Genomic DNA, 18,195 nt, shown 5'->3' with positions numbered 1-18,195 from the left:
CAAGAAAGAGACATTCGTTTCTTCCAAACATGGGCCTAAGAGTATATAAATCTGGAGATGTGAGGGGCCCCCTCTAGGAACCTGAAAAAGAGGCCAGTGGGGAGGAGAGCAAGGTCAAGAGACGGAAAGAAGCCACCCAACAACATCAACTGAACTTGGATCAAGGCAAGCTTGAAGCTGGTACTACCTCTGGATTTTTCAACTGCACAAGCCCATAAAATATCTTTTCAATTTTTTGCTTAAATTAAATCAGTTTGACTCAGGCTTTTTTATTTTTATTGCTTGCAGCTGAAGGACTCCTAACTAAAATTCATTTCAAGGATATTCAGCCACTCAAAATTCTCACTGCCTACAAATTTCAACTTTTAACATGGCATCAAAGGCAGTCCCCACTTAGACTTCAGTCTGTCTTCCCAATCTTAAATCCTCCTTCATATGCCCTATTTTCAACAAGATGGGCAATCTACTACTCTGTGTTCTCCAGAATATACTGTAATTGAATACTGATGAATAAAATTCACCTGGAATAGTCTATCTCTCTAACTAACTAAACACTGTTTAGCTATATGGAAAGGGTGTCAAGTAAGATGTTCCTTCACACTATGCTGCAAAACAAACACCATGTGAATCAAAGAGTTAAGTTTTTTTTTCTAAATATTAAAAAGGTGGGAAAAATATATAGACTACTCTTTACTTCATCTCAGGATAGAACATAACTTTCCAAATGTAAAAGCAATAGAATAAATCAAAACAGAAAAATATCAACAGATTTACAATATAAAAATTTTAAACATCTGTGTATCAAAAAATATCACAAATTTGGGGGGGAAGGGTTATATTAGACAAAATTAAAAGATAAACAGCAAAAGACTAATATCCTTAATGTAAAAAAAGAAAAAGGGCTTCCCTGGTGGCGCAGTGGTTGAGAATCTGCCTGCTAATGCAGGGGACACGGGTTCGAGCCCTGGTCTGGGAAGATCCCACATGCCCCGGAGCAACTGGGCCCGTGAGCCACAACTGCTGAGCCTGCGCGTCTGGAGCCTGTGCCCCGCAACGGGAGGGGCCGCGATAGTGAAAGGCCCGCGCACCGCGATGAAGAGCGGTCCCCGCACCGCGATGAAGAGTGGCCCCCGCTTGCCGCAACTAGAGAAAGCCCTCGCACGAACCGAAGACCCAACACAGCCAAAAATAAAATAAATAAATAAATAAATAAAGTAGCTATTAAAAAAAAAAAAAAAAAAAAAAGAAAAAGCCATACAAATCCAATAAACAAAGAGATAAAGACTATATCTCACAAGAAAGGAAATTAAATGGCTAATAAACAAATGTTCAACCATTCCAATTATTTTTTTAAAAAGCAAACTAAAACAATTAGACAGGGACTTCCCTGGTTGCACAGTGGTTAAGAATCCGCCTGCCAATGCAGGGGAAAATGGGTTCTATCCCCGGTCCGGGAAGATCCCACAAGCCATGGAGCAACTAAGCCCGTGCATCACAATTACTGAGCCTGTGCTTTAGAGCCCGCAAGCCACAACTACTGAGCCCGCGTGCCACAACTACTGAAGCCCACACGCCTAGACCCCATGCTCCACAACAAGAGAAGCCACCACAATGAGAAGCCCGCGCACCGCAAGGAAGAGTAGCCCCCGCTCGCCACAATGAGAGAAAAGCCCGCGTGCAGCAACAAAGACCCAATGCAGCCAAAAGTAAATAAATAAATAAATTTATTTTTTTAAAAATAAGACAATTAGACAGTTAAGAGTAGCTCTCTCTGAAAGGTGGGATTATCAATGGTTTTACTGTTTTTATTTCAGTTACACTTTTTTCTATTATAAGCATGTGTCACTTGGCTAAGAAAAGTAAGACCCCATTTTTCTCCAATGAGACTGCAGTGGTGTCTTCGTTGCTGTTGTTGTTATTTGTTTGTGGTTTTCTTTGGGGGGTGGGGTTTCTACCCTTTTTGTTTTTAATGATAGAACACAGAGCGGGTACTGGTGCTGGGAATGGGCAGCCTCGCTCCTTGATGTTTAATAAGAGTATAAACCAGTTCGAACTTTCCAGAAAGCAGGGTGGCAATAAGTACCAAGAGATGCAGATAAAGATTTATACCCAAAGATTTCACTGCAGTTATATTAAAAAGCAAAACCTGGGGGAAAACATGCTCCATTTGGAGGCCCAAACATACACATCTCAGATATCTGAACTCAGGGACCAAACATGTTAACAGGAAAATGTTCAAACAGAAAAGCTGAAATGCACTTGAAAATCCTTGAAGTTCAGTTTTTTGGTAATGGAAAAACCACAGTCCCAGAGACATTAAGATGTCATTTTTCTTTAATTAATTAGACTTTTTCTTTTTGGAATATGCCGTAGACATCAAGCTGTTCTCCTAGAAAAAGAATATAAAGATATGAAGCCCCTGAAGAAGAAAAGGAAGAAGAGAAAAATGGGGGGGAAAAAACTTTTTCCCAGAGAATTTTAGAGCTTCAAAAAACAGAAGAAAAGCCTCCTTTTTCCCCCATTTACAGTCAGCCCTCCGTGTCCTTGGGTTCCACATTCACGAATTCGACAAACCAACTGCAGAATGAAAATATTCCCCCCAAAAAATTTTTTTCCAGAAAGTTCCAAAAAGTAAAACTTTCCCACATGCCAGCAACTATTTACACAGCCTTTACACTGTATTTACAACTATTCACAGCATTTACATTTATTAAGTATTAAAAGTAATCTAGAGATGATTTAATGTATATGGGAGGATATGCTTAGGTTATAAGCAAATACTATGCCATTTTATATAAGGGACTTGAGCACCCGTGTATTTTGGTATCCTCAGGGGTCCTAGATCAAATCCCCTGGGGACCTAGGAATAACTATACTACCACAAAGCTTTCTTTGAATCTTCCCAGTTCTCAATGGACCAACAAGTTATCCTAGTGGCTAATAATTATGTGCATTTGCGATGTGCCAGGCACCATATGAAGCAATGTGAATGGACCCCGCTTAACATGAGACACTAGTTATTATCCCCACTTTACAGGAGGAAAATGAAGATGAGACAAGATTACCAGCTCGAGGTCACATTTCTTAGCTCGTGACATATTTCTATGTTCCTACATCAACAAAAGTTAGAGTAGATTTCAAATATTTATTTTTCCTAATTTGATCAAATCTTAACTTCTGCTTATATTTCACAATACTCCTATATTTCATGAATATTAATATTCAAAATATTTTATGAATTAGTTCATATTCACTTAACACAGCTTCAAATTCTCTTTTTAAAGGTCACGTATAGATTGAAAACAAGGTTTCAAAATTTCTTTTAGAAGTATACATATAGGGGCTTCCCTGGTGGCGCAGTGGTTAAGAATCCGCCTGCCAAGGCACGGGACACGGGTTAAAGCCCTGGTCCGGGAAGATCCCACATGCCACGGAGCAACTAAGCCCATGTGCCACAACTACTGAGTCTGTGCTCTAGAGCCCGCGAACCACAACTACTGAGCCCTTGTGCCACACGTACTGAAGCCTGCGCGCCTAGAGCCCACGCTCTGCAACAAGAGAAGCCACCACAATGAGAAGCCCACACACCTCAACAAAGAGTAGCCCCAGCTCACTGCAACCAGAGAAAGCCCATGCAGCAACGAAGACCCAACACAGCCAAAAATAAATAAATAAAATAAATTTTTTTTAAAAAGTATACATATAGACTGAAAATACATGAAAAATAAAAGTGTAGGGACTCGTATCTAAGGTGAAGCAGTATTTACATCTCTCCCACTGTTTCCACAAGTGAACTCAAGATTCCACAGCCAAATTTTAAACCCTTAAACTTCTCATCTATAACTGTCAATTAAAAAATAACAAGAAAAAGACAAACCCCACTATAGGTGATTTCTCTCTTAGCAAACTTCACCACATGACAACTTCCTTCTGTGAAGTAACACTTGGGCAAAGGCCAGTCAGTTCTGCCACTGACAATTTCACATTCTCTGAAAAATGTGAATTTGTTTTGGCGCAACTGATACGTTAGGGAACAATTTGACCATAACACAAGTTTCACATGTATATTTAGACTGTTGTTTCGTGCCAACAAATGTTATTTGATATGATTTTGTCCACGTAATACTCTTTCTGCTGATAATCAGTTACAGTCAGGGAAAGAAAACTGAGGAGCAAGTGTGACTTGGGATCAGACAATTCATAAGAGCGTACTACTATCAGACCTTACAGATTTTAAGACAACTCTTTATACAATGGCCAATAGGCAGACGAAAGATGCTCAACATCGCTAAGTATTAGAGAAATGCAAATCAAAATTACAACGAGGTACCACCTTACATCAGTCAGAATGGCCATCATCAAAAAGTCTACAAATAATAAATGCTGGAGAGGGTGTGGAGAAAAGGGAACCCTCCTACACTGTTGGTGGGAATGTAAATTGGTGCAGCCACTATGCAGAACAGTACGAAGGTTCCTTAAAAAACTAAAACTAGAATTACCATATGACCCAGCAATCCCACTCCTAGGCATATACCAGGAGAAAACCATAATTCAAACAGATACATGCACCTCAGTGTTCACTGCAGCACTATTTACAATAGCCAAGACATGAAAAAAACCTAAATGTCCATCAAGAGATGAATGATAAAGATGTGGCACATATATACAAGGAAATACTACTCAGCCATAAAAAAGAATGAAATAATGTCATCTGTAGCAACATGATGCAACTAGAGATGATCATACTAAGTGAAGTAAGTCAGACAGAGAAAGATAAATACCATATGATATCACTTATATGAGGAATCTAAAATATGACACAAATGAACTTATCTATGAAACAGAAACAGACTCACATTGATAGAGAACAGACCTCTGGTTGCCAAGGAGGGAGAGAGGTGGGGGAGGGATGGAGTGGGAGGCTGGGGTGAGCAGATGTAAGCTATTATACATAGAATGGATCAGCAACAAGGTCATACTGTACAGCACAGGGAACTATATTCAATATCCTGTAATAAACCATGATGGAAAAGAATGTTAAAAAAAAAATGTGGGGCTTCCCTGGTGGCGCAGGGGTTGGGAGTCTGCCTGCCAATGCAGGGGACACAGGTTCGAGCCCTGGTCTGGGAAGATCCCACATGCCGCGGAGCAACTGGGCCCGTGAGCCACAGCTGCTGAGCCTGCGCGTCTGGAGCCTGTGCTCCGCAACAAGAGGCCGCGATAGTGAGAGGCCCGCGCACAGCGATGAAGAGTGGCCCCCGCTCGCTGCAACTGGAGAAAGCCCTCACGCAGAGGCGAAGACCCAACACAGCCATAAATAAATAAATAAATATTTTTAAAAAAACAAAAGTGTGTGTGTGTATATATATATATATATATATATATATATATATATATATATACGGATATATAGATAGATAATTGAATCGCTTTGCTGTACAGCAGAAATTAACATAACATTGTAAAACAACTATACTTCAATTAAAAAAAATTTTTTAATAAAACAAAAGCAACTATTTTTAGCCAGAAACTGTGTTCTCCAGTATCTCCAAAAACCGTTCAGTTGTTAACCACTTTTACTTCTGCAACAGCCCAACGCAAGATGCCAAGATGAAACCACGTATCTAAGGCATCCTATCCTTTTCTCCACGAAGGTGAACATCTATGGGGTTCCCTGCCCAGCACGCCCCAACCCTCAGATAAGCAATGGCCCTTCCCCACCTCTGAACACACACATTCTGGGCTCTTCCAGGACCCTGCCCCACCCCTCCAGCCACAGCTGTTCAGACTAGAAGACCTGACTTGCACTGGACCACTTCCAGGGTCCCACCTCCAGGGTGGGTACCTACCTCAAGCCAGGCTAAACCAGAGTCCTCCCCTCATTTCTTTGTCTTTACTATATAGCTTTATTGAGGTACAAATGATACATAATAAATTGCACACAGAGCATACAGTTTGATGAGGTTTGACATACACACACACCTACAAAGCCATCATCAAAATAAAGATAATAAGCGTACGTCTAACATCTCCAAACATTTCCTCACACCTTTTTGAATCCCACCTCTCCCTCAGTCCCTCGATCCCCACCCATCCCCAAGCAACCGCTGTTCTTCTTTCAGTCAGATTCGTTTGCATTTTCTAGAACTTTATATAAATGGGAATCATACACGTGTAATATGTTTGTAAATTGATTTTTCCGCTTACTAAACCCTCAGGAATTTTTTCAATAAGCATCCACTATGTGCCAGACACTGTACAGAGGATTGTGCAGGGATTATTTAAAAAAATAATAATAAAGCAAAGGCTCTGTAGTGAGCAACATCCCAGGCAGTGGGGAAGACCAAGAAATATCACTCTGACAGGTGGAGACAAGAGGAACTTAACACCGGGCTGGGAGGAAGTCATTCTATTGCGTTTATTCATCTCAAAAGAAGCTTTCATTTTTCCAGGACTTTAGATATTTTGCACCATCTCCAGGGAAAAGCAATCCATGACAAATAGAATTAGTCATCCAAATAATTTATAATACACATGACATTTATACTACTCCCACCAAAAGTTAAACTTATATCTTATTACTTTGTAATATCTGTAATTCTGACCGCTCCATAGAAATCCATCAGGCTTCCTAAAGTTCCAAACATAAAATTATATGCAACTGCACTTGGAATAAAATTATATAAAGTAATGGTTTAATGACACCCTAATCTTAAGTCATTTAATAAAAAACAAAAAACTATTCAAAAGAAAAGTACATTTGTTTCAAGGGAAAATCTTTAAAAATTTAGTCATATCAAAAGATCAAATACTAAGCAAAACTATCACAATTTTTCATCAAAGCTTAGAGGAAATAGAGAAGAATAAATATCAGTGCCTTCCATATGCCATGCACTGCTTCCCTCCACTTTGAAACAGTCGAACCACATGTGGCCTCCTGTGGTCAGGACCAAGTACCAACAAGGGACATCAACAAACACGAGTGAATGTAAAAGCGAGCTTCCCAAATAATGAAGTCAAAGGGCAGGGTTAGGATGACACACCATCACCATCTTCTTGGAATCACCGACTCTCTGTGACTCAGGCCATCCGAAATAAAAATTGGCAGCCTTGTGATCACATGGCAAACTCAAGCAGATGCCGGGTGGCCACTAGCAAGGGCTATGGAAAAGGGATTCCTTCTCCAAGCAGAGGACTGGACTCCATGACCTCTAGCGGCCCCTCTGGTTCTCTATTTTAGGAACTTCCTTCCTACGTGAAAATTATTATGTGGCATGTTTCTCCCTTAAGCCCTTTTGCTATTTTTTCCTGTAGCCATGGATCATCAACATCACGCACCTAAACAAAAGATTTCTAAAGAATGTGTCATGCTACTGTTCTAAGATACACAGAAAGGTATAAAAATAATACAAACAACACCCACGGCCCCACCATGCAGCTTAGGAACTAAACCCTCTAAGACGTCACCTGCATTCTCCTCCTGCGGAGGGGGTAACCACTACCCTGATTTGGGTGTTTAACATTCTTCCTGCATTTCTTTAGACTTTGACCACATGCACGTGTATCCCTACAGGTGATCTACAGTATTTTTTGTGTTTTCAAATCTTTTATAATTAGTATATGTCTGCAACTTGCTTTTTTCCACTCAGTCTTGCTTTTGTGACACTCATCCATGTTGATATAAGCACAGCTTAAGTTCAGGAGTCAACATACATCCTCTATGAAGGCCCAGTCCGTAAACACTGTGCGAGCCATACAGTCTCTGTTGCACCTGCTCAACTCTGACATCATAGCACAAAAGGAGCCAAAAAATATATACATGGAAACGAATGAGTGTGGCTGTGTTCCGATAAAACTTAACTAGAGGCTAGATTTGGTCCGTGGACTGTAACTTGCAACTCTTCCCATAGTAAACATTATTTCCTTTCAACGCCATTTTGGTACTTGTCTGATACTCATACAAGCTGGTTTTCTTTGGTTTGCATTTGCCCGAGATGTCGTCTCCCATTCTGTTAACTTCAACCTTTTCTACATCTTTGTTTTGGGGTGTATCTCTTTAAACAGCACCTAGCTAGATTGTGTTTCTTATATCTGATCTGACGATCTTTTAATCTGAGTTTATCATGATCACTGATATATTTGGAATTATTTCCACCCTCATCCTTCATGGTATTTCCTGCTTTTTCTCAGTTTCTTTTACCTCTTCTCCTGCTCTCTTTCAGACTGATTTCTATATTGTCAATGTGTGTTTAGATTTACTCACAGGTCTACCAATTTCTTTGCTCTCCCTTTGGGGCTAGGTTGAAGGTCTATTCATCCAGGAAGAGTTTGCATTTGCTTCTATCAGGAAACCCTGGATGCTATCACCCTGGAACCACATTTAGTTAATTTCTCATCTTGAGATTCCACAAGCAGACCACGCAAGCAGAATAAATTCAAACCCAAGCCCATGTGAGGACTAGCCTATGATTACAAGTTATGGGGAGACTTTCACAACACCCCACGCACACACAGGAAAAAGTCTAGAGCAGAGACCAAGAGAGACAAATTTCCCTATTGTCTCTGCATGGAAGGCAGCCCTTTGTAGGTCCCAGATTCTTCACTGGATAGTCTCAGAACGGGGGGGGGGGGGGGGGGGGCGTGTGTGTGTTTGTGTGTGTGTCCTCCCAGTAGGATAGAATTTACAGGCATCTATGTGTGTGTGTGTGTGTGTGAGCGCACACGCACACACTCCCGCCCAGCAGGCACGGCCAATAAAACCCAACAAATTCTCCCAAGACTGTAACACCTTCAGGGCTGCTCACTAGTCTTCATTTTTAGTCCCTGTGATTTCTCCTCAGTTTCTCAGAGCTCAGCTATAGAGGCAAACAATGTTCTTTGTATTTTTCATCTGCATGTGAATATCCCGTACAAAAAGGTTTTGAGACTATCTAGTCTGCCAAACTGCTGGAAGCCAAAATCCAAAAGAACTTTAAAAAACAGAGCATGTCTGTGTTTCCATATGTCTTCAAAAGCTCAATTAAGGATTGGTTTCCAACCCCAGCCTGTAAAAACACAGATTCCTAGGCCCTGGCTCCATGCCTCCTGAATCAGAATCCCCAGGGCTAGGGCCTCGAAGTCTTGGTTTTTAAACAAGCTCCCAGGTGATTCTGATGTGCCCATCAAGTTTGAGAACCACTGAAAAATGCATATATTTTTAATTCTACTTACCTTCAAAAACTGGCAAAAAAATTATCTTTTCATCTCCTTTTTATATTTTTATCTCCTTTCACATCCTGTTTATGCTACCCAGGATGCCCTGGTGAAAAAGGGAAAAAAATTCTAGATTTCGGCCCCTCACTCTATGCTGATGGGTCACCCTACCACCTCCACACAGTTTCAGAAAACTTCAAACATGTCAGGCCCCAAACAGGTCATTATTCCAGACAGACTTCTGGATGTTATGTGCAAATTTTAATCTAGAAAACAGTCCCCATGCTGAGTTCCACCTCCATTAGCATCCCATCACATGTCAGTCCTTCACGCTTTCTTGCACGACAACAGAGGGGATAAATGAGCAGTGGACACATCAAATGAGACAGATGCTTCAGAAACCCCTTGGAATTATGTCCAAAACAGTTCGTGTGTGTGTGAGTGCTTGTGTTATGTGCGATAGTACAAATGTGTACATTTTTCTAAAAACAATATACAGCTTTCTCCAGATTCTCAAAGGGTCCCTATTATTCTCTCTGCTGCATAGAAAATGCACGTTTCATTCTCCAAAGAAGACACACAGATGACCAACAGGCACATGAAAAGATGCTCAACATCGCCAACTATTAGAGAAATGCAAATCAAAACTACAATGAGGTACCACTTCACACAGGTCAAAATGGCCATCATTAAAAAATCTACAAATAACAAATGCAGGAGAGGGTGTGGAGAAAAGGGAACCCTCTTACACTGTTGATGGAATGTAAATTGGTGCCACCATCATGAAAAAACAGTATGAAGGTTCCTCAAAAAACTGAAAACGCAGTTGCCATATGATCCAGCAATCCCACTCCTGGGCATATAACATATAATTATATAATCATTAATTATAGAACGATAATTCAGAAAGATACATGCACCCCTATGTTCACAGCAGAACTCGTCACAATAGCCAAGACATGGAAACGACCTAAATGTCCGTCGACAGATGAATGGACAAAGATGTGGTACATATGTACAATGGAATGAATGGATAAAGATGTGGTACCTATATACAATGGTATACTACTCAGCCATAAAAAAAGAACGAAATAATGCCATTTGCAGCAACATGGATGCAACTAGAGATGATCATACTAAGTGAAGTACGTCAGAAAGAGAAAGACAAATACCATATATATCACTTATGTGTGGCATCTAAAATATGACACAAATGAACTTATCTACAAAACAGAAACAGACCCACAGACATAGAGAACAGACTTATGGTTGGGGTGGGGGGTAGGAGGGAAGGACTGGGAGTTTGGGATTAGCAAATACAAACTATTATATACAGGAAGGATAAACAACAAGGTCCTACTGTATAGCACAGGGAACTATATTCAATATCCTGTGATAAACCATAATGGAAAAGAATATGAAAAAGTATGTGTATATATATATATATATATATAACTGAATCACTTTGCTGTGCAGCAGAAATTAACATAGCATTGTAAATACTTCAATAAAATAAATTAAAAAAAATAAAAAGCATATTTCTGGTTACAATTAAGGATTTGGACATTATTAATATACATTCTTGTTACAGATATTATTAGAACTTCCTAAAGTCTTCTTTAGAACATCTATTTTGAACTATTACCTCAAAAAAAGGGGATCCAAAATTTATTTGGGAAGTACTATATACCTCTGTCCTCCCTCTTGGAGAGTCATGTATTTTAAAGGCTCTGATTCACTAGCTCTGATAAGCCTATCGGTAAAGAAGCTCCTTTCATATACATTTTGCACATTTCTTTAACCACATCTCTCAGAAGATGGTGGAACCCAGTCTGAGAAACACCGGCCTAATTTTAAAATTATCTTACAGGTATCTCTTTAACCCGCTGCAGTTCCTCGAGGGAAGCGTTTGCATTTTGTGCTTATTCTATACACACTAAGCTCACACCATTGAGCTACACACAATCCTCACCAAACATCAACCAAGAACTCTGAATAAATCCTTCAACACCCTGTAAAACCTTCTTCTAATGCTTCACACTTATACCCATACTTCTTTCCACAACTTAATATACTTCATAGCCCCGGCCAAGTAGCCAAACGTTCTAAAAAGGGCAGGCTCTGGGATGACCTCTGAAGGGGGGAAAATCCACCAGGCTACCCAAACGTATGGTTGGAGTCACTGCTCTTGAAGGCACAAGAATGTTCCGTTCGTATGTAACAGGACAGGATAATTACCTGATGAGCACACAGGGAAGGCCAGGGATTAAGTTCAAAGAAGTCGCACACAACATATAACAGACCACACACAAATATATTCATCTCTTTAAATTATAATCACACAATGATTTCTTAGACTTTCACCTTTTTAGGGCAAGGTTTCTCAGTCTTGGCACTACTGACATCTGAAGCTGGATTTTTCTTTGGGGGGCGGGGCAGGAGAAGGTACTATACATTGTAGGATGTTTAGCAGCCCCCCTGGCCTCCACCCACTACAGGCCAGCATCACTCCCTTTCCCCCAGTTGTGACAGTCAAAAAGGTCTCCAGACATTGCCAAACATCCCCTGGGGGGGGTCAAAATCCCCCCCTCCCTTACTCTGTTTGAGACCCACAGTTCTACAGGAAATTTTTGCCAGAGGTAACCAATAAGGAAATAAACCAGTATTTCTTTTCCTAACAATATAAAGAAACTTTTCCTTGGGCTGAGTTTGACTTAAGATACATAAATATTACATGAAATCTCAAGTTAAAAAAATAAAAGGAACAAATTCCAAGTGAGGGATATTCTACATAGTATGTGAGCAGTACGCCTCGAAACTGTCAAGGTGGGCTTCCCCGGTGGCGCAGTGGTTGAGAATCTGCCTGCCAATGCAGAGGACAAGGGTTTGAGCCCTGGTCCGGGAAGATCCCACATGCCGCAGAGCAAACAAGCCCGTGCACCACAACTGCTGAGCCTGCGCTCTAGAGCCCACGAGCCACAACTACTGAGCCTGCGTGCCACAACAACTGAAGCCTGCGCGCCACAACTACTGAAGCCTGCGCACCTAGAGCCTGTGCTCTGCAATGAGAAGCCACTGCGATGAGAAGCCTGTGCACCGCAACGAAGAGTAGCCCCTGCTCGCCACAACTATAGAAAAGCCCACGTGCAGCAACGAAGACCCAACGCAGCCAAAAATAAATAAATAAAATTTAAAACTTTAAAAAAGAATTGTTTAAAAAAAAGAAAAAACTGTCAAGGTCATGGTAAACAGGGAAACTCTAAGACACTGTCACAGCCAAGAGAAACCCAAGGAGACATGATAACTAAATGCAGTGTGCTATTCTGGATGGGACCTTGGAGTAGAAAAGGACACTAGGTTAAACACTAAGGAATTCTGAATTAAATATGGACTTTGAAAAAAATATGGACTTTGGTTAATACTGATACATACCGACAATGTATCAATATTGGTTAACTGTGACAAATGTACCTAAGGGGTTCAGCACCCAATTCTGATGTGAGTTTTTTCCCCAGGCCACCAATTCTTCGACACAGCAGGGTGTCCTACAACACAACTCACTTCTGACACCTCCTGGGGAGAGCATCAGATCCTACAGGCTAAGGGCTCAGTCCCACAAGACTACCCCCTGCAGAACTTCAGTTCCAAGTCCAGGTGGTCACCTGTGCCTCTGACAGACCGGCTATAGACCAGAGGTTCAACTGACCCCCCCCCCCTCCTCGGGGTCAATTAATTTACTAGAGTGGCTCACAGAACTCGGGGAAACATTTTACTTTCTAGATCACTGGTTTACTATAAAAGGATACAACTCAGGAAGAGCCAGATGGAAGAGATGCAGAGGGCAAAGTACACGGACAGGGCAAGGGATTTCCATGCCCTCTCTGGGTGTACCACTCTTCCCAAATCAATCTCCACGTGTTCACCAACACAGAAGCCCTCAGAACCCCATCCTTCTGGGTTTTTATGGAGGCATTTAAGGAATCTTCATTACACAGGCAATGATTAAATCATTGGCCACTGGCAATCGATTCAATCTCCAGCCCCTCTCCCCTCCCCGAGGGGTGCAGGTCAGAAGACACACAGTGCCAACTCTCTAACCACAGGGCTGGGTTCCCTGGCATCCAGGCCCCACCCTGTGGTTGCCCTGAGGTATTCTGAAAGTCACCTAATTAAAATAACAAAAGACACCTTTATCATCTCTGTACAGTACTTAGGAAATTCCAAGGCTTTTAGGGGCTCTCTGCAGTATTTCTGATTATAAATCTCAATATCACAGTCCCATAGCCATGAGAGAGGAAAAACTGCATATGGGGTTTAGAGAAACATGCAATTTTCCTGTAAATCTAAAACTGATCTAAAAAATACAGTTTATTTTTTAAAACTTTTTAAAATTCTGAAAAAAAACAAAAAAAGAGGGTGGGAGAGAAAGGGTAAAACAAAGAGTAAAAATCATCTCTTTCCTGAGCAGGCTTCATTCTGGGAACCTCTTCAAAGAGAAGACACCTGAAGGGATTGTTTGGATTAAGGCAAGAGATCAAACACCAGAAAGCAATAATCAGGAAGGGAGAAAGCAAAATTCTTTTGTCCTCTAGCAAACCGAAAAGAAAAAAAAAAAAACCTGTATATTTTTGTATGAGCATCAGTACTTCTTCTGAGCCCTCACTCCTACGAACACAGTGTCAAGCATTTCCTGCATCCCCTGGGGCTGTTATTTATCTTCCCCGAGCTGGACTGTCTCTTATCTGTTTACCAGCCTCCCCATCCGTGCAACTCGGGTCCCTCTCGCTTGGCCCGGGCAGGTGCTCAGCCGCTGTGGGCCCCTCCCTCTCACATGCGTCCATCTGTGAAATCAACAGCTTTTAAGCCCACTGGTACGTGCTTAATAAATGCCTGGTGAATGAATGCAAGTTCCGCATGTGTACAGACTTCAGCTAAAGGAGGGTAGGGGTGGTGCAGCCCCAGATAGGGTGAAGGAAAAAAGTCCCTGAGTTCTCAGGGGTGAAACAGGGACTACATGGGCATGTGCTGGGGGCGTGGAGACAGGATGGGGCACCCGGCATACGGATTCTCAGACCTGTAACACTTGAAAAGGCTCACATATTATTTAGTCCAGTGGCTTCACTCTACAGAAAGAAGACTGAAGAGATTAGGTGGCTTGTTCAACACCGCATGTGGCACTGCCCTAAGCTAAAGGAGACCTAGACCCTAGTGCTAACTAACTCACCTCCACCGTTACTAAGCGTGTCTAAGACTGAGTTATTTAATAGCCAGCCGCAATAGCTACTATGTCCTGAGCATCTGCTGGGTGCTGAGCCCACACTAAAAATCCTCACTTTATCCCCACATTACAGTTGGAAAACTCAGGTCAGAGAAAAGTAACTTGCCACCAAAGTCACAGAGCTAACAAATCTCAAAATCTCCCTCAAGCTGTCCTACTCCAAAATCCCCCTGGGATTATCCCACACCAAAGCCCAACTCTGGCCTGAAGCTGATCTTTATCATCCAACCCTTCAGCTATCTCCTTTGCCAGGCACTGTTCTAAACACCTTTCATGGATGGACTCACTCTTTCTTCGCCACAACCCTATGATGTTGGTATCACCAGCATCCATCCCCATTTTACAGATGAGGAAACTGGAGCACTGTGATGTCCCCAGAGTCTCACAATCTGCAGCAGCAAACCTTGTCTGTAAAATGTGATTCTACAAACGTTCTCTCCACCAAATATTCTCTCCCTGTCTCTCTACACCACCTCCACCACCACCACCACCCCCCCAAAAAATATCAGTATAAAAATTTCTATTCTAAATCTTCCCTGAAAAAAGCAGCACCAATGGACTATCACTGGCCCTTTACACCAGTTCCCAAACGATCAGCGGCTACTGCAAGGCAGTGCAGAAAACAGGACAATGGGTTAGGGGCTGAGACAGACCCGAGGTCAAAGCTTCTTAAACTTGAGTCTGGCCTGTCTCATCTATAAGATGGGGATGTGGCACCTCCTTCCTAGGTATGGGGAAGAATTCACGGAGACAATTTATGTGTCTGTCATTAGTATTTACTGGGTCCTCTTTCCGTCCCTCCGTTTCCCTTACCAACAATCAAACCAAGCTCATTTTATGTTCATCTGACCACGAAGTGGTCACTCCCTGGAATCACCTCCTCGCTGAGGTTAGTAGATAACTCAGAACACTCCCAACCCAACCCCCTCCAATTTCAAGAGCAGCAAATCCTACCCCATCCCCTAAAACAAAGAAGGAAAATAAATCAGCCTCCGGACACTGCCGCCTGCCTAGCAGCGGAATCCAGGGTAACCCGCCGCCTGCCAGACTCCGGCGGTTACTATTATTGTTGTTTATTAATAACAATACCTAAAGGTGCCTGGGGGTGACCATCTCCCAAGTGATGTCCGTGGAACCCCCAGGAGAGCCCAAAGCGCTTCCGATGCAGATTTCTGGCTAAAAATCCCAGGAATTTATAAAACGGCTTTCCCGACAGGAGAAAGGCAAGAGTTGTAAAGTTTCTGGAGACGCATTTTTCCGCGTTTCCCGGAAATCACACTGCAGAGGCGATGTCGCCCGTGGCTGGGGACAACCGCGGGTCACGATGGGGGGGCTCTGGAGGTCAGCAGCGGACCCACGCGGGTCCGAGGGTGCCGGCTTCCCCGATGGCCGCGTGGGACGGGACCTGGCGCCCCAGCCCGGCAGGGAAGGGCCCTCTCACGTACCGAGGGTGCGGGAGGGCGCAGCCTCACTCACCTGCCGTGCTCCTCTTCGCCTCCCGGTAGCGCTCCCGAAGGTAGCGCTTCATGTCCGGGGCGGTCCCAGGTGCTGTGCATAAGGGCCGTGCGGGGCCCGCGCGCGACCGCCCCTGAGCCGCAGTCCGGCAGCCGCTCCGCAGGGCCGCCACCGCCCTTGCACCGGCCCCACGAGCCACCGCCACCGCCGCCGCCGCCGCCGCCGTAGCCATGCCTGCCGCCGCCCGCCGCGAGTGGCGCCTGAAGACCGGTGCTCTGCCCGCACTCTGCCCGCTCGGCTGGAGGTCTCTACGTCGGAGCACGTGGGGGCGCGGCCCGCCCCTTCGGCCGCCGCGGGGGCGGGGCCTTGGAGGGGCGGGGTCCTGGCGGGGAGGAGTCTTGGTGGGGCGGGGCCGGGGGCGGGGCCTAGGCCGGGCCCGGTGTGGGCGGGGCAGCAAGGGCTTAGGCGCCCCGGGTAGTCGCGGCCACGCGCGGAGCCCGCTACAGCTGCTTCTTGACCGTGTGGCGCGGCAAGGTGGCTGTGCGGTGGCGCGAACGCCCAGTCAGCCGAGGTCACATGGAATAGGATGACTCTGCTGGCCCTGGACCACGAGACGTGACCCCGGCGCCGCCCGCCGAGCTGCGCAGCACCTTCCTCCCACAGTCTGTGACCGTCCCCCCACCCTGGCTGTACTGACATGGTGTTTGTGACTCCGGCTCCAGGAGGCGACCTTTCCGCATTAATGGCCTCTGCAGTCTGGACCTCCCCTTGATCGCGGGGGCGGGTCTGGGACGTCCCCCGGCCCCTGGCTTGGATCCTTCCAGTCCCACGGATGAGCCAGCAGCTGGGACCAGGGCCCACACGTGGTCTGATGTGCCCGAAGGGCACCCCGACTGCACAGCCTGGAAGGCCAGTGCCCCTCCCGAGATTTCTGCCTCGCGAGGGAGGACCTGGGGGCACCACTCCCCCTTCTCATGCCCACGCTGACCGGCACGGTGCACCTGTCTTCTCTCAGACCTGCGAGGCTGCACCCGTTCTGTGCGTTGTGATTCCACCAAAGCCAAATAAACAGTAAACCCCACCACGCGACACTTCTGTGTGGATTAAGTCAGACTTGGCTCTTGCAGGAAAGTCTGATGCGGCCCACCCAGAACCCGTCTGGGAATCACTGAACTGCGAGAGCTTGCCGAGCTACCCCGTGGCTACGGCGGAGCAGGGCACTGGTGGAGTGCAATGAATAACCTTCAAGGCTGGTTGTCTGCCTGGGAGACCACACTGCCATCTGTGAAATAGGTGGGGCACGATTTAAGACAAATAACCCAAAGCATTAGTGTATGCTTAAGTTGCGGGCTGGAGGGATCAGGAGATGTTTTCATGGAAAAAGGTGGGCTCTGGGTTAGACCATGACAGACAGTAACTACTATTTATTGAAGGCTTGCAATGTGCATTTTCTCATGCAGTCCTCTCAGTAATCCTAAAAAGTAAGCACCATAATTTCTCCCATTTTATAAGTGATGGAAGTGAAGCTAAGAGAAGTGACATAGCATTCTTATATATATATATATATATATAAATTTATTTATTTTATTATTTATTTTTGGCCGCATTGGGCCTTCGTTGCTGCGCACGGGCTTTCTCTAGTTGCGGCGAGCGGGGGCTACTCTTCATTGTGGTGCGCAGGCTTCTTATTGCGGTGGCTTCTCTCGTTGCGGACCCCAGGCTCTAGGCGCGCAGGCTTCAGTAGTTGTGGCACGTGGGCTCAGTAGTTGTGGCTCACGGGCTTAGTTGCTCGAAGGCATGTGGGATCTTCCCAGACCAGGGCTTTAACCCGTGTCCCCTGCATTGGCAGGCAGATTCTTAACCACTGTGCCACCAGGGAAGCCCGACATAGCATTCTTAAAGTCACACAGCTGAGCCCATTCTTCCACTTGGATTCCTAAAGTAATAGGCAGGATTTAGTTGGGTGATAAGGAAGAAGGAAGCCAGTAAGTAATCCTCAACAGTTAATAGGTAATATCTTACAAATCACTGATAAAAGAGAGGCAGTTACAATGTTTATAACAGATATGGTATCAAATCCATGGACTCTAATACTTTAAACTTACTTTATGGTTTTAGTTTACTTGAATTTATATCTTTTCTTATTCATGTTACTTTAAAAAGATGTGATAGCAATTGCAAATTTTGTTCACATGAAACATTAAGTCATAAATTCACAGATAAATGATAGTAAAAGTTAACACAATTAGAACTTTAATAACATTGCTTCC

The 18,195-nt window shown here is 44.0% G+C and overlaps 1 protein-coding gene and 1 pseudogene across 3 annotated transcripts in view; both read right to left on the bottom strand.

Moving 5' to 3' along the window:
* The window catches only part of NT5DC3 (5'-nucleotidase domain containing 3), a 56,039-nt gene extending 39,801 nt beyond the window's left edge, over positions 1-16,238 (bottom strand). Inside the window, exon 1 of one of the 2 annotated variants that reach the window (XM_082419453.1) lies at positions 15,947-16,238. In XM_082419453.1, the coding sequence (XP_082275579.1) occupies positions 15,947-16,157 (211 nt within the window). In that variant the 5' untranslated portion in view covers positions 16,158-16,238. The remainder of the gene's footprint in view (positions 1-15,946) is intronic. The other variant, XM_082419449.1, reaches the window with a different exon arrangement.
* Positions 16,239-17,334: 1,096 nt separating this feature from the next.
* LOC309640602 (putative tetratricopeptide repeat protein 41) overlaps positions 17,335-18,195 on the bottom strand; it is a 91,860-nt pseudogene continuing 90,999 nt past the window's right edge. Inside the window, exon 17 of the transcript XR_014268583.1 lies at positions 17,335-17,861. The product of XR_014268583.1 is annotated as a putative tetratricopeptide repeat protein 41 (transcript). The remainder of the gene's footprint in view (positions 17,862-18,195) is intronic.

Source organism: Balaenoptera physalus, assembly GCF_965194825.1.
Source record: "Balaenoptera physalus genome assembly, chromosome: 13".
Classification (NCBI taxonomy): Eukaryota; Metazoa; Chordata; class Mammalia; order Artiodactyla; family Balaenopteridae; genus Balaenoptera; species Balaenoptera physalus.
Note: the sequence above shows the minus strand (reverse complement) of the source record. Positions and strands in the feature narration are given on the sequence as shown.